Source organism: Sus scrofa, chromosome 15 (assembly GCF_000003025.6).
Source record: "Sus scrofa isolate TJ Tabasco breed Duroc chromosome 15, Sscrofa11.1, whole genome shotgun sequence".
In the NCBI taxonomy this organism is placed as follows: domain Eukaryota; kingdom Metazoa; phylum Chordata; class Mammalia; order Artiodactyla; family Suidae; genus Sus; species Sus scrofa.
The window spans coordinates 16,985,055-17,012,772 of NC_010457.5; the positions used below are offsets into that span (position 1 = coordinate 16,985,055).

Below are 27,718 nucleotides of genomic sequence, written 5' to 3' on the forward strand. Positions count from 1 at the left end.
ATCAAGAGATCTAAGAAGCATTTCACCAGAGGGTAGGTAAACCATCACCAGTGGACCAAATGTGACCTGCATTTTATTTTTGTAAATAAAGTTTTACTGGAACACAGCCATTCATTCACAGGTTGCCTGTGGCTGTGTTCCAGCTATGGTGACAGAGTTGTCTAATTGTATAGATAAGTAAAGTCCACAAACCCTAAAAATACTACTATTTGGCCCTTCACAGAAAAGGGGGCAGACCCTTAAAGAAATTTCTATCTTAAAGAAACATCTAAGATATTAATGGAAAATCACATTTCAAAGCTATAGGGGTCTTGCACTTTATGTAACAGATGTCCTGTAAATCTAAGTTTTTTCATTAGTTTCAATTCTATACAGGAAGTTGGGGCAAGTCCACAAAAAAAGGCTGAAAACCTAACATACCAGCTTAGGTGTATGTATATATCACGTGAGAGTGTTTCTCTATTTCCTTTCTAATAGTACTTGGTTAAAATGTCTTAATCTCTAAGAATCTCCGATCTCTGGCCAGCTTTTCCTATTTCTCGACCAGAAAAACTTCTTATCAGGCGACCCCCAGATTTCAGGTTCATAAATTTATAGAAATCACATTCCCAATTTTTCCTTGTCAATTCGTACTTACTAATGCAAGACAACAATGACACACTTCACCACCAGTGGAACAACAAAGCAAGGAATATTACCATGAAAATATCTTTAGTTCACTGTTTCACATCCTCTACAAAAGTAGGTGACTTTGGGTCTATACATTTTAATTTTTTTTTGGCCAATCCCATGGCATGTGGAGGTTCTTGGGCCAGGGATCAAACCCATGCCATAGCAGCAACCTGAGCTGCTGCAGTGACAACACTGGATCCTTAACGTGCTGCGCCACAAGGGAACTCCTATGTTTATATGTTTTAAACTAAACAAAATTAGTATACTTGAAAGTGGGTATTCTTGCAGTATCAACCTATAACATTATAAATCACATTTCTTTGAAAAGTCCTGAAAGGGCTTTAGATATTCAATGGTGGTTAATATATGTTCCAATTTTTTTTCTTTTTAGGCTAATGAATCATCATCTCATCCTGTTCATTTGATCAGGTAATTATACTCTTTAACTATTAAAATGAAATTATGTTCTTTAATGAAGTCTTTATCTTTTCAAATATGAACTAAAAAACAAATCAGACCTATGCCTCTGCAGTGACCTGAGCCGCTGCAGTCGGATTCTTAACCTACTGCATCCACAGTAACAACTCCCAAACTAAAATATTAATAGATGCAATGATACTTGGGATTAGCATCAAAGTAACTACATGGGGAAGGACGATGCTGGACTGGCCAGAAATGGTAACTGTTCAACTGGCCATGAGTATATGGGGACTCACTATTTTTTCAAACCTACACAGAAGTAGATAAAAATTTTAATCCACAATAAAAACAATTTTATATAAAAAGATTCATTTTTGTCTACTTACCATCTAATAATTCCAGAGTAACTGTAGGATCCACATATTCCCACCAATGTTTTCCATCGGTTGACACAGGAATCTCCCAATTGGACCATTTGCAAGCCAAATGAATGCATACACATGCTATCACTGTTGGTTTGTACTGAAGACAGAAGGTTGTAAGATGCAGACTGTTGTGGAGCAGGTTTGAAAATGAAGAGTCACAGAAATTCAAATATGTAAAACAAAGAAAAACATTTATCAATAAGATTAAGCAAAAACAAAATTATAAAGGTTTTCTTCTTTAAGTCTAGAGTAAAACCATTACTTTATGAAATTAAAAGCTCACATTATAACACTTTCTATGACTATGGTCATAAAAATTCAAATACTAAAAAACCATATAGATGATGAACATTTTTGCACTCTTACTCCCCAGAGTATATTATTATTTTATTTATACTAACATATTAATATCTGGCAAACTGTTTTTACATTTAATTTCGAAGTATTTTTTACTTCTTTATAGGAAGGAAGATAGTATATTTCCAATAATCACAAGTGTAACAATTTTTTAGTTGTATTTTTGTTTCATTTATAATGTCACAGCAAAAAAGTAAAGAAAAAGCAAAAGACTGTAAAAACTGACAAAGTAATTACAATTAGGGATTCTACAATTTGATGTGGCTTAACAAACTGTAATTCTCAAGTAAGCTGAGAATGCAAGCTATCTATGTAAGCTATCTATGTAAATCTATCTTCTCAGCAGAGCCACAGAGAGAACTTACCTTTTGCTGAACAGCTTCAAGACCCAATGTTGCTAAATACTACAAAAACAGTACCTCTCTCCTTTCATAACATGCCAAAAACTGGGCAAGTAACATGGCACAGCTAGCCTTCTCTAACCAGAGTTTTAAATTTAAGTGATTTATTGCCTTGTTCAGAATTTCTAGGGATAGAGGTTAAATCCCAACAACATACATCTAAGAAAATACATTGGTTTTTGCTAATCCAAAGCATTAAATAAAATTTAACAGTGACACAAGAAATTAAGGTCCACATAAAGCTGTTTTGGTCCACCCTCCTCCAATGATCCATTTTAAAAACAAATTTAAAATAAAAACAAATTTAACTAACAGAATCAGTCCAGAACAAAATTATATATTAGATATGAAAGGTTTTTAAAAACTATTTTTCCAGTTCAGTTTCACAATTGATGAAAAAATGCCTAATGACCAACCACAAACCCATACATTCTTTCTTCAAATAAACCAGAGAGGAAGTGTTAAGTAAAAATTATATTTATGCAAATCAAGGCACTGAAAGGACTTTACTACTAATTTACTTCTAATGGGTATTATCTGGAAGAAAAATCCAAGTTATATAAATTTATTAAAAAAACTTTAATGATTATTTTAAGGTTAAGATTGGATCAATTAAAATTGGAAGTTTAAAAAAATTGTCATTTAACTATAATTGTAAACTAGAAATAGCTTTATACTTACCAAGTTGCTCGAATTTCTACGTTAAGTTTAGCTCTTTGTAATCTTTAGCTGCTATTCAGGCTACCAATTTTAGACTTATGCACTCACAAATCGAGAATATGTCATAGAAAGCACCACTACACTTCACATTGTGCATTTAACCCCTCTGTGCCAAAAGTCCCTTGTACAATACACCGCAAAGCAGACAGGAAGGTACCACCACAGTAGATGGTCCAGTCTCCTGTTGCAACAAGGGTAAGAGACACATTGAGGGGGCCCTGCATTAAAGGAAGCTATAGTGTGCTACAACAGTGCAACAAAGAGGGTCAGGATAACAACCTGTTGGTAGCCATGAAATAGGATGTCTGTGCCAAATCCTTGCTTGCTGTAAGAAAAGAAAAAAAAACGAAGACAATACTATCAGCTTTAACATGCTACTATCGAAAAGTTCTCAACACAACAAAAACTTCAAAGATTTGTACACAAAAAGTAAATTTTACTTACTACTTACAAATATCACAAGAGCGCCATCATTTTCTATACTACTGAAAATCTTCAACAACATTCACTCAAATGTTTCTTGCTATCCCCCAAAGATCTGAGAAACAAGCCGATTTGCTTTTAGCTAGCCAGTTACAAGGGCTAAACTTGTTACTAAGTTAAGCATCTAGTCAGCTAAAAGGTGCAATAAAGCATTCTCCTGGATTCAAAAAAAAAAAGAAAAAAAAAAAGAAGAAGAAGAAGAAAAGATTTTGAAGTCTAATACAAAATACAAAGAGTTGCCTGCCAGACTTAATCCTCAGTCATCATATTTAAGTTGGTTTAAATACGTCCACCAAAAGAAAAAATGAAAACAAACCCCACCCCCCCATACACAGAGCACAAATTGCTCTGTTTTTCATTATGCTACCAAGCATCAATAGAGAATATATACTAAACAACCTAGAAACATCATAAGGATGTAGATAGAGAAAATGCTACTGTATTTTCTTAATCATATAATCCAATTAATGATAACTTTAGAAAAAATACAAGTACTCTAGATGGAATCACGATGGCTTCAATACTGGTCCTCAATAGAAAAGCAATTTTTAACAACTAGCTTCTTAAGAAAGACAATGAAATTGGAAACAGTTCCCAGCTCCCTTCTACTAACCTTCCCAACAGGGATGCCTTCATTCTAATTTCCTTTTTTCCCCAGTTACATTCATAATCACTGACCTACTTCCCCCTCTGCTCACTTACTATCACTTGATCTCAACTCACCCCTCTCTAACCGGCCTCCAATTCCTTGCCCCCCCCTCCTATTTTATTAGTGGCACCTGTAATTTCCCCGCTGCCCCATGTGGATCATCAACATAAAGGTTTACAAAAGGGATTTGGGTTTAGCAGAGTTGTGCTAAGGAAGAGTGTCAAAGCATCAGATGTCTTGGAGGCAGTGTGACTTAAGTAAGGCATTCTTTCCTGGTGGGGAGGGAAGGAGAAATCACAGAAATGAAAGGTCCCTGTAAAATGACATTAGCCAAATCTGCAGCAAAGTAGCATCACTTTCTCATCTCCAGGGGTAGGGGGCAGAGGAGGGCTTTAAAGAAATCAAACCATTTACCACTACCCATACCCCACAAAAGAATATAGGTAGAGAAGGAAGTAAAAACATTTTAAAATTGCCATTGCAATTTTCACCTCAAAATATATGCAAACTTAGTAATCTATTAGAAGTCATCGGAACAGAGAAGAACATAGGGAAAATTCTTTTGTTAGCTGGAAGTGGTTTTAGAGCAAAGGAAAATATACTGAACATGAGAGAACATTTTAAAAATGGAGTGAGATATAAATTATAGTTATTTGAAACGTTAGAATGAAGTTAAACATACGTAAGATTTTGTACTAAAATTTAAGAACTGGTCACATTTTAAACATTAACAACAACAACGAAAAAACAGACCTAAATATTTTGCTTTTAGATGATGTAGCAAATTTATAGTTTTTGTAAATGTTTAAATTTTACTATTCAATTTTGCAAATAAAAATGGACCATATCTCTAGCTTCTTTAGATAGGATTTAAGAGTAAGTGACTCAAATGTCACAATACTAAGTTGAAAATTCAGGTTCATTTCCTACTAAGTATACACATGGAGGTATTAATATATATTAACCTGTATTTAATTACCATCCTTCAATATCTTGGTTTGCTAAGGCAAATTAGTGAACTTAAGGCAAATTATATGGCTATTATTCAGACAAAACAGCTTACCCTTCCAAGTTTTCAGAAAAGCCAAACTTCTCTAGAGCTTTTTTCCTTAATTCAACATCTACACTAGTTATTTTTACAATTTATCTATACTACACTGTAACACTGAGGATGAAAAGGTGCTATAAAATGTATAACATGAGTAATAGGAAACATAACTAAATACGTTCTAGTATACAAACTTAACAGCTATTAGGATTAAAAAATATACAAATGAGATTTTTATAAGTTCAGTTCTTAACAATGACAAGTGTGGCACCAAGCAACAGTTTTTTAAGTTTAATGTATCCATTAACATAATAAAATCCTATCTAGGTATAAAATAAATTCAATTTAGAACGAATAAAAGAACACTGAGGTAAACACTAAAAACAAGGCCTTACCCATGTTGTACAGAATAAATCTAAAGAAGTCTGGTGGTAAAAGAATAAAACTGCAAGATTTTGTTTTCAAAAAGAAGTAAAAAAGGCACACTAAAGATTCCAAGTGGTTGCAATTAGTATAAACACTTCAAATGGTAAACAGGAAAGTAGAAGTAAGAAGTTGCACTGTATGCATCTGTGTGAAAAATATTTCTAGAGATACAACAAGGACACATAGGATTTATTATCAAGAGTAGAAAACATACACTACATGCTTTATAAGAAGTAAAGTGAATAACACAAAAACTTTGTACTGCTTATAAAAGGTTTAGTAGGTACATCACATGCTGTTATGTATCATGCTATATAATAATTTCCTCACTATACGGAAAAAGGAAACCATTTTCAGTAGTGGTAAAGAACTCTGAGAATTATATTAAATCAATTTTGTTCAAATAAACATGTGCAAAACATTCCTAAAAGTGACAAATCTGCTAAGACAATTTTTATCCGAAAGATCTGGAGTTGGCCTCCAAATTCTTATACTGTAATCACTTTTCAAGAAGTCAATGGAAGTTTGACATAAATTGAAAATTAGTACTATTTTCTGTACTATATATTAAATGGTCTGCATTTTAACTATTAATTAAAATGGGATGGGCATAGTCCCAAGGGAAAAGTAGAAAAGTCCTAATATTTGGAAGCCCTCCAATTTTTTTAGTGAAATGAGATTCTCACCTAAATTTAAAAGAAGCTAAATCACCAGGAAGAACCACAAAAAGCAGAGAACAGCGAGGTGTAGAGCACTGAAAAGCGATGCTTTAAAAGGATATTTTCCCCATTTTAATAAAGTTTAAGAAAGAGGCTAAAAAAACAAAATAGCATTCAAATGAACTACACAAAATAAAAAGCATTAAAACTTAACTTAAAAATTTCAAAGATCACTTACCTCTTACTAACTGGGTACATTTCACCACATCTGTGTGTGGGTGTTCAATGGTGATCTCAAAACCTGAAATGAAAAGCAGTTTTTTTGCCAATCACTTACCATTACAATACTAAGAAATGCCACTTATCAGGCAACCATAAATGTGTATTTTTCATTATTAAAAAAACCCCAAAGACAAAGTAGTTTCTTATCATTGAAATGATCATTATACCTCCAAATGCTAAGAAATAATATCTCAAAAATTATGTTACAATTATGAAAACTCAGTTATTTTTAGAAAATATTTATTCAAAGTTCTGAACTACAATTAGTTTGAGATTACCCTCAAGCTAAAGACAAACTAATATTATGACAAATACAATTATTAAGCTTGCCCCACAGTTTAAGCAGGGAATTCAACTACGTAACATATTTCTTAAACATATTTCAACTCTTTCTTTTCAGAAGATGTGAAAAGAACATTTTTCATAAATATAACATTTGGGCAACAGTGGTGCAAAATATTAAGTGATATGGTTCTCTTATTTCTCAGTGTTCCTTACTTAGATCAAAGAGTTTCAATCAATGAGCTAATCAAAGGTTAGCTAATAACTGCATTTCATTACTGATAAAAATAAAATTGATAAGGAAAGATAAACTCATAGGCCTCAAGATTAAACTACTGTTTCTAAAACCGAAGATGAAATATTGAAAAATTTTCAATGTCCAATCAACCCCTAGGGCAGGGTTTTTCCTTTAAAAAAAAAAAAAAAAAAAAAAAAAAAGAGTGGAGGTAGTTTTATAGTGTCTTCTGAGGTAAAAAAGGAATAACATCATAATAAATAGATACTCTGGATTTTTTTTTTTTTTTTGTCTTTTGTCTTTTTTTTTTGTTGTTGTTGCTATTTCTTGGGCCGCTCCCGCGGCACATGGAGGTTCCCAGGCTAGGGGTCGAATCGGAGCTGTAGCCACCGGCCAGAGCCACAGCAACGCGGGATCCGAGCCGTGTCTGCAACCTACACCACAGCTCATGGCAACGCCGGATCGTCAACCCACTGAGCAAGGGCAGGGACCGAACCCGCAACCTCATGGTTCCTAGTCGGATTCGTCAACCACTGTGCCACGACGGGAACTCCTACTCTGGATTTTTAAAAGTCACTGTGTGGCTGATTTATATTCCTGCTAATATTAAACCTACCAAATCATACTTTCTAATGAAAGCTATAGAATTTTATCTTGTAAACTTAATGTTCCTCTTAAAATAATGCTATTCATGGAGTTCCCACTGTGGCGCAGTGAAAACAAATCCGACTAGTATCCATGAGGAGGCACGTTCGATCCCTGGCCTCGCTCAGTGGGTCGGGGATCCGGTGTTGCTGTGAACTGTGTAGTAGGTTGCAGACGCAGCTCCGATCCTGTGTTGCTGTGGCTGTGGTGTAGGCTAGTACCTGCAACTCCTATTTGACCCCTAGCCTGGAAACTTTCTTATGCCACAGGTGCGACCCTAAAAAAAAAAAAAAAAAAGCTATTTGTTTTGTGTTTAAGAACCTGTCACTAACGATATGAATGATACAATGATTTTATACAATAAAAGAACTTTAATGATTTAGAATAGTTATTCCCTTCAACTTTCATTATATGAGTATTTTAAAAATTTCTTATTTGTATAATAAAACATTAACATGCTAAATCACTGAATGTAGAGGGACTAAGATTCTCACTTGCTGTGGTGTCACAGACACAGCTAAGGTCTGACATTGTTGTGGCTGTGGTATAGGCTAGCTACTGCAGCTCTGATTCAACCCATAGCCTGGGAACCTCCATATGCCATGGGTGCAGCCCTTAAAAAAAAAAAAAAAACCCACACAATTTTCAAGAAGTTTTATGTATTTCAAACACCTATTTTTGTAATAAAAAGAATCTGTCACAATGGGAAGCAATGAGATTTCTATTTGGGAATGAAGTATAAATAAGATAAAAATAACTACTATAATAACTATTATTTGTCTGGTCTCTTTTTAAGACCTCACCCACAGCATATGGAAGTTCCCAGGCTAAGGGGTCGAGTCAGAGCTGTAGCCACTGGCCTATACTACAGCCACAGCAGTGTGAGATCCAAGCCATGTCTGTGACTTACATCACAGGTCATAGCAATGCTGGATCCTTAACCCACTGAGAGAGACCAGGGATCAAACCCAAGTCCTCATGGATACTAGTCAGGTTCATTAACTGCTGAGCCATGACAGGAACTCCCAACTATTACTTATGAAACACACACTATGTGTCAATTTTAAAAACAACACTATCTTTCATCTTCAAATCCACAATGTTAAAGCAGATTATTCCACCTTGTACATAGAGAATGGAGGTATAAAAGGTAAAGGAACTTTAACCAAGTTTACAAAGTGAGTCAGAGGTCTACATATTTAAGTGTGTATCTCGATATAGCCTATGTTCTTTTCACCACACGCTGCTAGGCCCTTCCAGAAGTAATAGGACTCTACATAGTCAAAACCTTCTTAGACCTCAATCTCTTCGTAAGTTAAAAGACTAGAATAAATGATTTTCACAGATGACTTAAGTTGCACAAACCTTGCAGACAATATATTTTTAGAAAAGGATGATTATGTTTAAGTACTATGTTACATTAAAAATGATGTGATAAATTCATTAAATACCAATTATACGCCCTAGTACAGCATACACCATGTATGTTTATATACATTACAATCATATGCACAGCCCCAAAGGACCATTTTATTCCCCAATGCAAATCCAGAATGAAGCACAGTGTCCCAACTACCTGAAAATATAAGCAATTACACTGAAGGCTGTGTTTATTATTCAACTTATTATGCTAAATGGAATTATATTTTTAAATGGCTTCTTTATAACCAGGTAATACTATTTTGGCCTCAAACCTTATTTTCAAATGCAACTTTCTTCAATGATAAAATTATTCCAGAAACCTTTTATTTATAATACTGCACTGAAAAACACAAAAATAATATCTGACATAAGTACATACCTAGGGTTTGTAGCATTATGGTTTCAAGTAAAACCAGTTCTTGAGTCTGCTGTAGGTAAGCCTGCCAGGTAAAAATAATAACATTAAAAATGCTTAACAAACAACACTACTAGACTATAGGACTGTTAAATCTTATAAGAATTATGGATTGACTACAAACTACTACAATTAGTTTGAAAATATGAAGAAAATAAACTGAAGGTAATAGAGAAAACTTATTTTCTGTGATAACTCTAAACAGAATTACTTCTAATACAAGAAATGTAAACAAAGCAAAAAATCAAAACCAACCTAAAAGATAATGATAATATAAAAGGAGGTAGGTCAATTGAAAAAAGAGATCTTCAGTCTGTAATGTAAAACTTTATTGAGGCACTAGCATTTCAAGACAAATTAAGCACAGGAAGTACGAACTCCAGTAAGAGCATCAAATTCAAACCAGCCTTTATTTTATTTTGTTTTTATTTTTGCTTTTTAGGGCTGCACCCACGGAATATGGAGGTTCCCAGGCTAGGGGTCAAATCAGAGCTACAGCTGCTGGCCTACACCACAGCTCAGAGCAACGCTGGATCCTTAACTCACTGAGGCCAGGGATCAAACCTGCAACTCATGGCTCCTAGTCAGATTCTTTTCTACTGCACCACGACGGGAACTTTTCAAGCCAGCCTTTAAAGAAAAGGCTCTAGGATATTTCATGTGGTCATTCCTTGACTGTCACAGTAGGTCAGTGAATGAGTTTTTAGAATTAACTTCCTCTCTTCAGAAAACACAAAGTAAGATCAAAACAAACCCTCAAAAGCTCTAGATTAAAAAAAAAAAACTTTAGGAGTTCCCGTTGTGGCTCAGTGGTTAATGAATCTGACTAGGAACCATGAGGTTGCGGGTTCGATCCCTGGCCTTGCTCAGTGGGTTAAGGATCTGGCATTGCTGTGAGCTGCAGTGTAGGTTCACAGACGCAGCTTGGATGTGGTGTTGCTGTGGTTCTGGCGCAGGCCGGCAGCTATAGCTCCAATTAGACCCCTAGCCTGGGAACCTCCATATGCCGTGGGAGCGGCCCTAGAAAAGGCAAAAAGACAAAAAAATAAATAAATAAATAACAATGTAGCATACACATGTGGTGACAAAAATGAAGGATACTCTCTCTCAACTTCAAATAATCATTTCCCCTAATGCAATTACTCGAGGAATAAACACTATGAAAAACTTTCTAGGAGTTCCCATCCTGGTGCAGTGGAAATGAATCCAACTATGAACCATGAGGTTGCAGGTTCGATCCCTGGCCTCTCTCAGAGGGTTAGGGATCTGGCGTTGCCGTGAGCTGTGGTGTAGGTCGCAGACGTGGCTCAGATCTGGTGTTGCTGTGGCTCTGGTGTAGGCTGGCAGCTATAGCTCCGATCAGATCCCTAGCCTGGGAACCTCCATAGGCCGTGGGTACGGCTCTGAAAAGACAAAAAAAAACCAACAACAACAACAACAAAAAAACCAAAAAAACCTGGCTTCTCATTCTTAGATCATAACAATTGACTGAAATGATAAAACAATATATTATATGTTCACTTATGTAAAGACATATTTCTAAACTTAGAAAGTACCTTTTATTTATGCCCCATTTTGAAAAAAATCAGAGCTGAATTTTAAAAGATTCTTCTATCATTTAAATAACTAAGTATTCACAAGAAATAATTCTGAATTTGTAAAGTAATTCTGAATTTGTAAAGTTTATAGAAACAAGGACTATCCCTAAATAATTACACATTCTCCATTACTAAAAGGCTACATTAATATTTTAGACCCTTAAAGCTAACATCTAGGATAAAACTTGTCATTAATAAAATTGAATATATTTAATCTAGATCCAAATCAAACTGAATGAATATAGCGTGGTAGTCATTCAGCAGTTAACAAGTTCGCAATATATAGGAGTTCACTATATAAGTTCACTTATATAGGAGTGTGAGAAAAAGGATTTTAAAGGCTCAGAATGCTAGCTTCTGTTTTAAGATGTCAGAAAGTTTAAAAATGGTGTTTTCAAAAGAAGGTCTATTAAAATGTTGGTGATGAACAAGTTGTTGGAAAACAGGTATTACTTTTTAGGAAAATAAAATATTTTCAAAATGTCATTCATGAAAGCATGGTAAAATGCATCTTTATATATCAGAGATAACAAGTATACGTATTAGTAAAGGAATAATTCTATAGAAAGATTAACAACTGGTCTAGAGATAAATCCAGAGGTTTTTCTATTCTTTCACTTGCTGACAATTTTAAGAGACTTAACCTCTGGTCTTAAATATACCCAAACAATGGAGGTGACGTGACTTACCTGCTACGTATCTCACAGGTGTGCCGTGAGGATAAACAAAACATGAAACATTTAAAAGTACCTTTGAATTAAAGTCTTATATTATCCAGAATGACACTGAAATTCATGAACATAACATGAAATATGTTTCTGCCAGGTCACTTCCTGGCATTATATCCCTAAGAGGTAATAGAAATAAGCAGTATTGGAAGGCAACACTAATTGAATTATATTTTTATTAGGTCTAAATAATGTAAAGCTTTCAAATTCACAAAGAAAACCCAAAGCATCCAATTTCTACATACATCGCATTTTGTATCCAGCAGTGGCTCTAGGGGATGAAGACAAGCATGTGCTACTTTGATAACATGTTCAAGTTTTCGAGCCTGTTCTTCTACTTTTGCAGCCAAAAATAACGCGGTAGGTGATATTGTCTGCAGAAAAGATAAAATTTAGTAAGTTAAAAACAAATATATTTTGGCAACACCTTCTACTTTCTAAAGGGAGGGGGCGGCGTGCAAGAAAGGAATGCCATATTAATCATGTGAACAGAAGTCAGGCTATGACAAGATTGATGTATATTTTTAAATTATTCATTAAATAGTACTAGTTACCTCAGTCTATAAAATTTTTTTTTTGCAGGTAGAATACTAAAAGGGGGGAAAACCTAACACTTAGCTAAAAGAAATTTTAAATAATATTAATGTACATTGTGAAGGTAAAGGAAAAAATTCAAGCAAAATAATGCAGCCAAAGCTTAAAGAAAGGGAAAGGGGAAGGGGAAGGGGGAGGGAAGGAAAGGAAAGGAAAGGAAAGAAGGAGAAAAAAAGAAGAAAATAAAGGTGGGTAAAGTATACCCAGATTTTCCCTCTTTTGGGGCAGTCAATACTTACTAGGGTTCTTTTAATCAATGATTCACTGTGTGGCTAAGAGCTATAAATCTTGCTTATTAAGAAACAGAAAAAAAATCTACAAGGCAAAATAAGATTCTGAACATGAAACTGCTATCTAATATCTTACTACACACACACACACCACACACACACACACACACGTGCGTGGGCGCGCACACATCTTCAATACAGCAATTTTAAAAGTAGCTAAAAACCCAAGGAACAAACACATAAGACAAACCAATAGAGTAGAAACCTTGCCAATTGGAGATGAAGAAATTAATTTTTTTTTAAAGTTACGTTTTTCAAGTTTTTTTTTTAAGTTATGTTCTTGGGATAGAAATATAAGAACATAGCACTATAAAGATACTAAGAGAAACGCCAATTTTAAGCAAATATTTACCAGAAAAGTTAGTAATAAACCAAATCAACTGCTGACTCAGGAAACTGGCATACTTTAAACTCAAATAACATTCTAAGATTACATATAAGAAATCTGTCATGTAAGATAATTTCTAAATGCCAAGATTCAGGTACATTATTTTTCAAGGGATGAAAACATGACTCTTAACTGCATGGGGGGGGGTCATCAATCACTATACAGAAACAATGCCTAAAGAAGGAAGGAAGAAGGGGTGGCATAAATTATGATAAATGATTTGGATAGTTAACATAAGGAGAAAATTTCTGATACTGGGAAGGTGGAACCCTTTCTTCTAATAGCTTTAAAAAAACCAACTTATAAATATCATAAATTTAATCAATGGATTTTGGATTTCATATCCAAAGGAGCCTTTTCTAGTCCAACAGCATTTACAGATGAGTAAATGGAGTAAAAATGACTTCATGAGGTTCTCTTCCTGATGTATAAATCTTTAAAATGTACCTAAAATTAAGTGAGTTTGGCTTCAAACAACCAGAAATAATGTTACCTTAAAAGGACTGAATAATTCTACCCTGGGCTTTCAATTTATTTCCATTTTTTTTCAATTAAAATTATAAGGAAAAGGTCTAAAAAATTGAAAATGCACAAAAAAGCAACTTATTCTTAGTTTCATAGATACAAACAAATTGTTATTGTTTGCAATAGAGTTAATTAAGCAATACCAAAATTAGTTAATATTCTTAAAATTCCAGCTAAACAGCAGTCATGAGGAGGGGGTGTATGTGATTCCTGAGATATAGAAAGTATGAGTGAAAATGAGAGTGAATAATTATATCCTGGAGTTCCTGCTGTGGCACAGTGAGATTGGTAGCATCTCTGGAGCATTGGGAGGCAGGTTCAAACCCCAGCCAGACACAGTGGGATCCAAGCAACTGCAACTTGAATCTGATCCCTGGCCTAGGAACTCCATATGCTGTGGGGCAAAAACAACAGAAACAAACAAAAAATACCCCAAACACAATTACCCTATATTTGTTTTGTCATTTTTTCTACATATTGAAAATTTCTTATCACTGCTACCTACTTTGTCTGCTTGGCTAATTCCTTTTCTTTTTTTTTTTTTGTTTTTTTGTTTTTTTGCTATTTCTTTGAGCCGCTCCCTCGGCATATGGAGGTTCCCAGGTTAGGGGTCTAATCGGAGCTGTAGCCACCAGCCTACGCCACAGCCACAGCAACGCGGGATCCAAGCCGCGTCTGCAACCTACACCATAGCTCACGGCAACGCCAGATCGTTAACCCACTGAGCAAGGGCAGGGACCGAACCCGCAACCTCATGGTTCCTAGTTGGATTCGTTAACCACTGCGCCACGACGGAACTCCTAATTCCTTTTCTATTTAAAAGCTTAACTCAAAAGATCAAATCCTCCCAAGGTAAAATCCTGAGTTTGAGTTAACTGCTTTTCTTTATTCAACAGGAAACTGTGCATCCCTCTACCATTGTTCTTCTTCTGGTTTATTAATTTTGTCTGCCCTGCCATTCTAGAAGCAGCTTGAATATAGAGACTAAATTGTTTATTCATGTTCCCATTATCTAGCATTGTGTGGCTGCTGTTTAAAATACTTACCTAATGAATGACATGTGGATAATCCATATATTAATATAAAGCTACCAATATTAATTTCAAAGCATCCCATATGTCACAATAAAAGTCTAAGAGCCAATATCAAGGTAAGAAATGCAGAAATACTCAATAAAATGAAGATCTGTTTCACACAATCTTTCATTTACTATGACGTTTATGTCGAAGAGGGGAATGGCTAAGGCAACCTTGAAATGATAGAACTATGGGTCAAAAACTGAAGCAATACAGACTCAAGGGAAAAGTCAAATGAGACTGAACTTAATATTAATACTTAACTGTCTTCCTAACTGCCAGATAATCCAGAATTTCTCTTACTTGCCTAAAAGGCACTTCTACAAGTCTCCAATGAATTTTTCTTGGTAAAATCTCTTAGGATTCCTCCCCATCACAGCTTGATTCTTTCGTAAACTCAGTATCAAGAAGCACTTTGAAACCACATAGCTCTTTTCCTTAGGAGACAGTCTCAATGGAAACAAAACATGTGTACTAGTGAATGATTCTAAAATTCTACAAATAATTTTTAAAAATCAAGAATTAAAAGAGCTAAGCAATGATCTTCATGGTGTATTCCTTGTTTATTTACCCACACTCCTCACAGGAGTCTTTCTGTTCTCCCTCTAAATAGGGTTCAATTCTCATCCTCCTCCAGGGCAACACTAATACCCAATACTCTTCCAAAGTTCCTGGTGAAATCCACTAACTCCATTCACATTTCCTCCTCTACTGCCTGCAAACATTTTATTCCATCAGGGCTGTAAAAACAAAACAAAACAAAACACCTTTTTAGATAAATACTTTGTGAATATCCATGTGGGGCTTTAAATTTTAAGGATGACTAAGGAAGGTAATCAAACTACGTACTACTGCTTTTTGTATACAAAGCTGATTTTGTTGTGTGGCTTATTAAAACAAAAATAACTCCATAAGTTATAAATAATGACAATATTTCTAGTTGGTCTGTGGCCTTTTAAAGATGAGCACACTTTTGAAGGGAACAAATATTAGTAAACTTAGTTCAAAGTCAAAGAATTCACACCAGTATTGGAGGAAATACTCAGTTGGTTCGGATGACCAAACAATTACAAACTGAGATTCAGTTAGTTCAGTGGGGATAGGGACCAGACACTATCCATCTTTTGTGTCCCTGTACTTATTAGCTCAATAAACTTTAAGTTACTGTAACTAAAGGGAAGAAAAACTGATCTTTAGTGCCCAGAGTTTGTCGCTCTACCAGATATATAACTATTTCAAGGGATACTATATTCTCAAAACAAAATAAATTTCTACAGAAATATACCATACAAATGATGGAGAGGGGGAAGCAGAGGTGATGAAGCCAGCTGTAGCACAGTAGTCAGACTGCCTCAGTGGAATCCTGGCTCTGTTATCTGACTAGCCTAGGCAAATAACTTATTCTCTTTGTGGCTCAGTTTCCGCATCTGTAAAATGGGAGAAATAGTATCTGCTTATAAAGTTGTGGTGAGGATTAAGTGAATCAATATGATGTAAAGCACTCAGGAATAGTGCCCTGTAATAATAAGACCCAAATATTATTATTACGTTGAAAAATGAAACAATTGTGTATTGTTAGTGTTGATCTTAAATTTAAAAAATTGTTTAACATGGTTTTTAAAATCCCCTACTTTTTCGCTCATCTTTATTTCACGGTTAAACTCTATTTTTTAAAAGTTCCATTGTAGTCCCAACTAATAAGCAGATTCAAACACTGAAATTATGACACTTCATATTACTTCAATGATTACACCTATACTCCTCTCTTCCCTTCTCCCTCCAGTTGTCTTTACCCCTTCTCTTTTTCCATTTCTTTGTAGGTTTCATTCCTACCTCCTGATCTGACTCCCCTCCTTCTCCTGCCCATTCCTGGCCGCTGTCTCCCCTTTCTGCTCACGATGCCCCTACTGCTGACATTCTTCAGTCTCCACTGCTGGCTTCAAACTTGATGGCTGGAGGTAAGGTCAGTTTGCAATAACAAAAAGCTTGGAAGATTAAGTCACTAAAAATGGCTGTATTACAGTTGCAAATAAATCATTCTGGTCTTTATTCTTTTAGTAATTAATTTTTCTGAATATACTTTGTGAATACATTTGTATTTAAAAACTAGCTATAGCTGTTTTATTACTCAACTTTAAATTTCCTAACCCAAATAGAGGCAAAAAGAAGACATTCAAGTTTGGTTTCTACTTGCTAATACATGTTATCAATAAGCTTGTACTAATCCGTTCTTAGGTTTCAGCTTTAGGTCCTAGAGGCTAGCTAATGAGGCCATTTCTCCCCTGTCCCTTAACTGCTTCAATACTTCCCGTTCATGACTAAGACTAGGATTAACTATTTTCTGTGCCCCTGAAGAGGCATCATTAATAAATATCCAGCTAGTAGTTCTTAGATACCACAGCTCAAAATTTGGAAATCGCTTGCCTACCACTATAGTTAAAGAAAAGGTAATGGTATAACTTTAACAAAGACTCACTTGAAAGAGGATCCCAGACCAGGAAAAGTGAAGTAAAAACTTAGATATAAGGAAAAACAGCCAACCAACAAAGAAGAAAATGCAATAGGTCAAAATGTCCATTTGTTACTAAGAAAGATCACCAAGCTTGAACAAATCAAATCAAAATTCCTACAATGTTAAAAAGTGGTTTAAACCTTTAATTTTACGACACTAAAAAGACTGGTATTTAAGTATTACAGAAAACGTCATTAACTCTGGCATTTTAGTTGTTTCCGTACCCATACAATTATGTGTGAGTTTAATACTGTCAATGTAAGAAAACTTACATTAAGAATTAAAAAAACCTTCAGTCTGGATGTTATATGGGACATCTAATTATATTTAAAAGAGAGCTGGATTAATTAAGACTGAAAAATATTAATATGCAGTACTGCTGAAATACAGAAATGATGAAAAGAATAAGGCCTGATTTCCAGATTAATTACATTACATTCGAATATATTTAATATGCTTAATACAATTTGGCATGTAAAAATTTACTTAAAGGAGTACTCACCATTATGTTACAAAGATGAAAAAAAGTTTATAGTTTAAAAGACCCTCAGCATTTCAAAGGTTGGTGTCTACTCCTTTATATATTCAGCTCTTAGCAGCCCATAAAAAATAATCATATAGTACTACGAAATAAGAACATGAACGTTGCATAGGTATTCAAACATACCACATAAACCGTAAACAGACCTCTTTCTTTCTTTTGTCTTTTTAGGGCTGCACCCACGGCATACGGAGGTTCCCAGGCTAGGGGTCGAATGGGAGCTACAGCTGCTGGCCTACACCACAGCTCACAGCAACGCCAGATCCTTAACCCATTGAGTAAGACCAGGGACCGAACCTGCACCCTCACGGATGCTAGTCGGAGTCATTAACCACTGACACAGGACGGGAACTCCAAAGAGACCACTTTCCTTCAGATGGCTAAACAAGTAAAAACTAATGTTATAGAAAAATAAATACTGTGAAGATGGCAGTATCCCCCAAACTGATCTATAGATTCACACAATCCTTGTCAAATCACAGTTTCTTTTTTGCATAAACTGACCAGCAGATCTGAAAATTCATATGGAAATGCAAGGGACCCAGAATATCCAAAACAATCTTGAAAAAGAAGAACAAAGTTGGGAAGGCCCACAATTCCTGAATTCAAAACTTGCATTAACTATAGTAATCAAGACTGTGGTTCTGGCATAAAGACATACAGATCATGGAATAAAGAGTTCAGAAATAAACATTTATATTTATGGTCAACTGATTTTTCAACAAAAGTATCAAGATAATTCAATGAAGGGAAAACAGTCATAGTGCTGGGACAACTATAGATCCCCATGCAAAAAACCGAAGTCAATCCCTTCTTCTTTTAACACCACAAGCAAAAATTAACTGAAAAAGGATCACAGACCTAAATGTAAGAGCTAAAATTATTTCACACACACACACACACACACCACACACACACCCCCTCTTAGAAGAGAATAAATCTTCATGACTTTGGATCAAGCTATGCTTTCTTAGCTATGATATCAAAGCACGAATGACCAAAAAAAATTAATAACTTGGATGCATATGCTACAAATGACACCACCAAGAATGTGAAAAAGACAAGCAACAGAATGGAAGAAAATAGTTGCAAAGTATTCATCTGATAAGACCATTATCCGTAACATATAAAGATTCCTTACAACTTACATTTTAAAAAATAAATAACATACTACAGTATTGTAGGAAGTGCAGCTGGATGAAGCCACAGATGTAGAACCATGTATATGGAGGCTGGACAACTGTAAAGTTATATGCAGATCTACTATGTGGGAGTGGAGCTCGTAAACTCCGCAATGTTCAAGGGTTAAGCATACTCAAATAGCCAATAGACACATGAAAACATGCTCAATACCCTTAGTCATTATGGAAATGTAAATAAAATCACAGTGAGAAACTAGTGCACATGCACTAGAATGGCCATAATTTAAAAAAATATAGTAAGGGTAGCAAAGGTGCCAAGAAAGTTGAACCATTTTACGTTGTTTGTGGGAAGGTAAAATGGTATAAATACTTCGGAAAATAATTTGGCAGTTTCTCAAAATGTCTTTAAAATGCTATTCAAAATTACTGAGGTCTAGGATTACCGTACAACCCGCAATACCATCTCAGGTATATACCCAAGAGAAACAAAAACTCATGTCCACACAAAACCTTGTACATGAATGTTCACACCAACATTATTCACACTGGCAAAAAGCGGACGCAACCTACACGTTTATAAACTGACAAGTGGACAAATAAAATGAGGTATGTATCTATGTGATGAATGATAGTTACTCAGCAGTAAAAAAGAATGATATATCCTACATCATGGGTGAATCTTGGAAACAAGCTTGGTAAAATACCACATATTGTATAATCCCATTTATGTGCAATGACTAGAATATACAAATCTATAGAGAAAGAGGGTGGTTGTCTAGGATTGAGGGAGAAGGAAAATCAGTTAACTGCTAATGGGCACAGGGTTTCTTTTATCATAATGATGAAAATATTATAAACAGATTGTGATAATGGTTGTACAATTCTGTGAATACAACTGCACATTCTAAATGGGTGAGTTTTAAGGTATGTAAAATTTACATCATTAAGGTATGTAAAGTTTACATCAATAAAGATTTTTTTAAAAAGAAGCTACCATTAAAAATACCTGTTAAATAATGAGTGTACACATACCAACAAAGGAAATTTCAAGGAAATCAAAAGCCTAAGCACAGCACAAGTATTAGTAAACAATGTTCGTCTTAACCAAGTATAACATTATTGCACATTTTTTCTTTGTTGGCCACCTTGTGGCATGTGGAGTTTCCAGGCCAGGATCAGATCCGACCAGTAGCTGCCACCAAGTCACAGCTGTGGCAATGCCAGATCCTTTAACTCACTCACTGTGCTGGGCTAGGGATTGAACCTGAATGCTGGTGCTGCAGAGATGCCACTGATCCTGTTGTACCACAGTGGGAACTCCACACATTTGTTAATTTAAAAGGAGAATTAGGTTTTATTTTCAGAAAGTATATACCCATTTCTTAAATAGTGATTAACTCTGAAATCTGAATTACACAATCATTTCAGAAAATCATTAATTTGTTTGGTTAGCAAAAATAATTTGATCAGATTTTTTTTTTTTTCCTTTTTAGGGTCGTACCTTTGGCACATGCAAGTTCCCAGGCCAGAGATCAAAATAAGAGCTGCAGCTGTGGCCTACATCATAGCCATGGCAACACCAGATCCTTAAACCACTGAGGTAGGCCAGGAATCAAACCCACATCCTCAGAGACAATGTTGGGTCCTTAACCTACTGAGCCACAATGAAAACTCCTCAAGAGGTTTTTAGGTCTACAAAAAGTGATCCATATCATTTAATTCAAATACCTATTCCTACCAAACACTCAAAACACCAATCACTGAGAGCAATACAAACTATCTAAAACATCTATCTAAGGATGTGGGGAGCTTGTAAAAATCTAGTATCCCCTCTGAATCAATACACCATTTAAAGACTGTGTCCAGGAAGTTCCCTTGTGGCACATCAGTTTAAGGATCTGATGATCAAACTGCAGCACAGGTTTAATCCCTAGCAAACTTCAATTAAAAAAAAAAAAAAAAAAAAGACTGCCTTCAATTCTTCAGAACTTCCATCTTAGCCTCCCCCCCTGCCCCAAGCATAAAGTTACATCAGTTTTCATGATCTTAATATTCTTGACCAAAAAAGGATGGTCATTCCCATTTTTCCAACTTCTAAATGAGCCTTGGTTTAAGATTAGTTTGAATATGCACACTTTTTCATAGAACAAATAGTATAGGTGTGAATTCCAATAGTAATTTTATTTGTTCACAGATACAAATGTCTATTCTGTCGTTAGTCATGTTTGAGTTTACAGCCCAAACCGGCACTATCAAATATAAATGTAATGCGAACCACAAATGTAATTAAAAATTTTCTAGTAACCACATTAAAACAGTAAAGAAATGGGAGATTAATCACGGCTAGTTAGTGGCTATTTAGACCAATGTATTAGACAGCACAGGCTTAGGCCCATAGTTGGCATTCTGAAAAAGAAAATTCATTAAAATTACATTAAAATACTGAAGTGTATTAACGTGTTCACAGGCATCACAAAATAGCACAACTGATTATTGTTCCTAGTTATTCCCACATTAGACAGACAAGTTTTTTCTTCTTCCACTCAAATTTAATTTCCTTAAGGGAACCACAACTTCTCTTATATATGTACAAGAAAATAAATACTATCTTTGCATACTGCTTGTCACACAATATGCATTCAGTGTCTGTGGAATAACTATTGTCATATAAACATACAGACTGTCACTGAGCAGTGACACTTACTACATTTATGTCTTTAAGTATGACCACATAAGTACTTAATATGCCAGCTTTACAACTGGAGCCATAACTTTTAGTATAAAAGTTAATGCCAGAAATGCTGCAGGGTGCTAAGGAGGAGGTTTCTATCATTTTCCCCATTCCCTAGAATGTGTATATGTTTACAATAGAAGGTATAGTAACCTAATTTTCACTTTAAAAAAATTTTATGTGCTAAAAATATCTTTGTTCTGACTTCAAAGTCAGTTTATATAAATTACACGTCAGTCTTTATACAGACCTTTGTGGACCTTGGCTAATACAAATACTCTTTGTATATTTGAGACTTAGTTTAGATTACCAAATTGTATAAAATTTTCTTCGTTCTGCGACAAAAGAGCTAAAGCCACTATAGAAGCATGTGAACTATCAAGATTAACAGACACAAGTATATGTGTGCATAAAAAAAGGTTTGAGTTATTTGAATATTTTACAATCATCTAGTATCGGAGGAAAAAAGCTGCTCTAGAAGACTTTATAGTCAATAGATTCCATTAATTAACATATGTAATTAAACACATAGAGTGTCATGTTTCAAAAAACTACTAAAGCTTTGGAAAACTTTCTACAGTTTTCAGACTCAATTAGAAAAATACCTACAGAGTATATCACATATACTTTAATATCTATCAAACTCTTCCATATGCATCATCCACCTTGTTTAACAGAATGAACTTCAAGTAACTTAATTATTCCTAAAAAAATCATCCTTATCGTCCTAGGACCTATACCTTTTAAGTACATTTAAATTACGGTTTATTGTAGGGTGACTGGAAATTCACTCCTAAATATCATCTCCTAAAATGACTGAGTGAGGATATAACATTTAATGTCTTACCTGAAGAATTCTGAGAAGATAATGCCAAAGGTGATACCCAAATCTCCCCAGAAATATCAGGGTTAACTAATAAGATAGCAAAACTTAAGAATCTATGGATATTTATAACCAACCCATTGGATAAGGAAGCCCTAAAATACAAATCGATAAAGGAGAACACAGGCTACTGTCACAATACCTACACGGTGTCAGCATCTATGCAACGAGGAAAGGAAAGTAATGGGGCATGTGCTGGACTTGATAGTAGAACCCAAACTAGCCAACAAGCATTCACTGGAAATCATGGTGGACCAATCTGAGAACAGCAGCTAAACCTGGGAAAATTTTTGTCAACTCCAATTAAGTGGATTAAGCCTAGAGTAAGGCTTAAAAGGTTGAATTCTGAAATTAATCTCCATATTGAAGAAAATCCTCTGGCCTCAAAAAGCAAAACTGGCAGGATGGGTACAGGCAAACTGGAATAAAAATGAGGGAGAACACAGCCAGGAACTCCAGAGAGCAACCTGCTATACTTCTGAATATGATATAAAATAACAGTGAAGTTAGAAAAGCTCCTCTGAAGCACATCTATTTAAAGCTCAGGAAAACTAATCTCTCAAAAATGAGTTTGACAAAAGCATATAGGTCAAAGATATGGTAAGAAAAAAAATTAGAAGAGTTATGCTTAAGCAACAAAATCATACCAGAAAAGAAACGCTTAAAAAACAATTCAACAAATGGCATTGGAAAAACTGGATATCCAGGTTTGTTTTTTTTTTTTTTTTTGCAAAATTTGCGAAACAAAAATTAACTCATAATGGACACAAGACATAAATGTAAGAACTAAAACTATAAAACTTAGAAGACAGGAAAAAAGCTTCATAATTATGGATTTGCAATGATTTCTTGGATATGACACCAAAAGCACAGGCAACTAAAGAAAAAAATAGGTAATTTGGACTTCATCAAAATTAAAAACTCTTGTGCATTGAAAAAAATTTTGAAGTTGGCCTACAGAATGTGAGAAAATATTTGCAAATCATGCATCTGAAAAGGAATCGACATCCAGTGTATATGAAGAACTATACAACTTAACAAGATACCTAACTAAAAATATGGACAAAAGACTTGAGTAGACATTTCTCCAAAGGTATATAAATGGCTAATAAGCATCAGCAGTCATCAGAGAATTTATCAAAACTACAATGATATACCACCATTTCTCATCTACTACAACGGCTATTATCAAAAAACAGGTGAGGATGTGAAATTGTAATCTGTGTGTATTGCTAGTTGGAAAATGAGATGGTGCTGCTGCTGTGGAGAAAGTAATTAAACGTAGAATCACACTGTGATCCAATAATTTCATTTCTGGGTATATACCCCAAAGTAATAAAGCAAGGAATTGAGCAAGCATTTGTACATGCATGTTCACAGCAGCTGTCCATCAATAGATAAATGGATCAACAAATATACAATGGAATTATTACTCAACCTTAGAAAGGATGGAAATTCTGACACATGCTACAACAAAGATGAATCTTAAAGACATTATGTTAAGTGAAATAATCCTGATACAAAACCTCAAATATTTTAAGATTCCACTTACAGGAGGTACCACAAACAGTGAAATTCATAGACAAAGTGGGTGGTTGTCAGGGGTTGGGGGAGGGGAGATGATAAAATTCTGAAGATGGATGGTAGTGATGGTTGTGGTACCTCATGGCACTGAACTGTACACTTAAAAATACTTAAAATAATACACTTTATGCTATGCATATTTTATAGTTAAAAACACCAAAAAATGTAAAACACATCTCCAAACTAATAGACATTTAAAAAAGACTCATAATATAAAACATAAGTAAAAAAGATGAAATCACATATAGGAAGAGCACATCACCACTATGGAAAACAGTATGGAGGTACCTCAGAAAACTGTATACAGAACTATCATATGATCCAACAATCCCACTCCTGGGCATATATCCAGACAAAACTTCCACTGAAAAAAAATACATGCAACCCTATGTTCACTGCAGCACTATTCACAGTAGCCAAGATGTGGAAATAACCTAAATGTCCAACAACAGATGAACAGATTAAGAAGACGTGGGACATATACACAATGGAATACTATGCAGCCATAAAAAAGAACAAAACAATGCCATTTGCAGCAACATGGATGGAACTAGAGACTCCCACTTAAGTGAAGTAAGTCAGAAAGAGAAAAACAAATACCATGTGATATCACTTATATCTGGAATCTAATATATGGCACAAATGAATCTATCTACAGAAAAGGAAAAAACTCATGGACATAAGAGAACAGACCTGTGGTTGCCAAGAGGGAGGGGGAGGGAAGTGGGAGTTTGTGGTTAGTAGATGCAAACTTGCATTTGGAGTAGATAAGCAATGAGATCCTGCTGTATAGCACAGGGAACTATATCTAATCACTTGTGATGGAACATGATGGAGGCTAACGTGAAAAAAATAATGTACATAAATGTATAACTGGGTCACTTTGCTGTACAGAAGAAAGTGATAAAACACTGTAAATCAGCTATAATAAAAAAATTAAAAACAAAACAACAAAAAGAGCACATCACACACTTGGGCACATCAACCAAGAAGAACCAACATGAAGACATGGTGTAGTAAGAATCCTAGATTTTTATATGGAACAACAAAAGACCCAGAATTGCCAAAGCAATCCTGAGAAACAAAAACCAAGCAGGAGGCATAACTCTCCCAGACTTCAAGAAATATTACAAAGCCACAGTCATCAAAACAGTGTGGTGCTGGTATCAAAACAGACAGACCAATGGAACAGAATAGAGAACCCGGAAATAAACCCTGACACCTATGGTCAATTAATCTTTGACAAGGGAGGCAAGAACATAAAATGGGAAAAAGAAAGTCTATTCAGCAAGCATTGCTGGGAAACCTGGACAGCTGCATGCAAAGCAATGAAATTAGAACACACCCTCACACCATGCACAAAAATAAACTCAAAATGGCTGAAAGACTTAAATATAAGACAGGACACCATCAAACTCCTAGAAGAAAACATAGGCAAAACACTCTCTGACATCAACATCATGAATATTTTCTCAGGTCAGTCTCCCAAAGCAATAAAAATAAGAGCAAAAATAAACCCATGCGACCTAATCAAACTGAAAAGCTTTTGCACAGCAAAGGAAACCAAAAAGAAAACAAAAAGACAACTTACAGAATGGGAGAAAATGGTTTCAAATGATGCAACCGACAAGGGCTTAATCTCTAGAATATATAAGCAACTTATACAACCCAACAGCAAAAAAGCCAATCAATGGAAAAATGGGCAAAAGACCTGAACAGACTGTTCTCCAAGGAAGATATACAGATGGCCAGCAAACACATGAGAAAATGCTCAACATCACTGATCATAAGAGAAATGCAAATCAAAACAACTATGAGATACCACCTCACACCAGTCAGAATGGCCATCATTAATAAGTCCACAAATAACAAAGGTTGGAGGGGGTGTGGAGAAAAGGGAACCCTCTTGCACTGTTGGTGAGATGTAAACTGGTACAGCCACTATGGAGAACAGTTTGGAGGGAGATGCTTTAGAAATCTATACATAGGGAGTTCCCGTTGTGGCGCAGTGGTTAACGAATCCGACTAGGAACCATGAGGTTGCGGGTTCGGTCCCTGCCCTTGCTCAGTGGGTTAACGATCTGGCGTTGCCGTGAGCTGTGGTGTAGGTTGCAGACGCGGCTCGGATCCCGCGTTGCTGTGGCTCTGGTGTAGGCTGGTGGCCACAGCTCCGATTCAACCCCTAGCCTGGGAACCTCCATATGCCGCGGGAGCGGCCCAAGAAATAGCAACAACAACAACAAAAAAAAACACAAACAAACAAACAAACAAAAAAAAAAAACAACAAAAAAAGAAATCTATACATAGAACTTCCATATGACCCCACAATCCCACTCTTGGGCATCTATCCGGACAAACTCTACTTAAAAGAGACATATGCACCCGCATGTTCATTGCAGCACTATTCACAATAGCCAGGACATGGAAACAACCCAAATGTCCATCGACAGATGATTGGATTCGGAAGAGGTGGTATATATACACAATGGAATACTACTCAGCCATAAAAAGGAGTGACATAATGCCATTTGCAGCAACATGGATGGAACTAGAGAATCTCATACTGAGTGAAATGAGCCAGAAAGACAAAGGCAAATACCATATGATATCACTTATAACTGGAATCTAATATCCAGCACAAATGAACATCTCCACAGAAAAGAAAATCATGGACTTGGAAAATAGACTTGTGGCTGCCTAATGGGAGAGGGAGGGAGTGGGAGGGATCGGGAGCTTGAGCTTATCAGACACAACTTAGAATAGATTTACAAGGAGATCCTGCTGAGTAGCATTGAGAACTATGTCTAGATACTCATGTTGCAACAGAACAAAGGGTGGGGGAAAAAAAATGTAATGTACACATGTAAGGATAACCTGACCCCCTTGCTGTACAGTGGGAAAATAAAATAAAATAAAATGAAATAATCCTAGATTTTAAAGGGGAAAAAAAGTAGTTCCTGTTAATCTGGCCTGTCTCTGTGGCATTGCCAGGTTAATCACTGGCCTGGTAAAGGATTCAGCACTGCCACAGATTCAATCGCTGACCTGGGCACTTCCATGAGCAGGGAACTTCCATATGCTGTGGGTATGGCTGAAAAAGACCAAAAAAAAAAAAAAGAGAATAAATTTATAAAAAATAAAAGGGAAAAAAAAATCCTTTGGCCATTCAGACAAAAATAAATTTAAGAAAACTAGATCACCACCCAAATTGCCAGCAATGCTTTATACCAAGAAGCAGGGGGTGGGGGAGTTGTTAGATATTTTAGATATCTAAGAAAAGAAGGTATGAGCCAAGAATTTTTTTTTCCATTTTAGGGCCACACCTGTGGTATATGGAAGTCCCCAGGCTAGGGGTCAAATTAGAGCTGCAGCACAGGCCTAAGCTGCAGCTTGCACAAGGTGCTGAGGCCAAGGATCAAACCTGCTCCTCATGGATACTAGTTGGGTTCTTGACCGGCTGAGCTACAGTGGGAACTCCAAGTCAAGAATTTTACATCCAGCAAAACTTACCTTGGATATAAAGGGCACAAACTATTATCTATAGGCAAGGATGCAGACAACATTGTTTACACTATCTGCAAGAGA

General features: G+C 35.5%; 1 protein-coding gene across 9 annotated transcripts in view; it reads right to left on the minus strand.

Moving 5' to 3' along the window:
• Positions 1-27,718, minus strand: part of CCNT2 (cyclin T2) — a 46,930-nt gene that overhangs the window by 10,691 nt on the left and 8,521 nt on the right. For 2 of the 9 annotated variants that reach the window (XM_021075754.1, XM_021075755.1), the window contains exons 2-6: positions 12,113-12,241; positions 9,506-9,566; positions 6,499-6,561; positions 3,275-3,320; positions 1,479-1,642 (exon numbers count right to left, since the gene is read on the minus strand). In XM_021075754.1, the coding sequence (XP_020931413.1) occupies positions 1,479-1,642; positions 3,275-3,320; positions 6,499-6,561; positions 9,506-9,566; positions 12,113-12,241 (463 nt within the window). Of the gene's footprint in view, positions 1-1,478; positions 1,643-3,274; positions 3,321-3,439; positions 6,562-9,505; positions 9,567-12,112; positions 20,171-27,718 lie in introns of those variants that run through there. The other 7 variants (XM_021075759.1, XM_021075761.1, XM_021075758.1 and 4 more) reach the window with 7 other exon arrangements.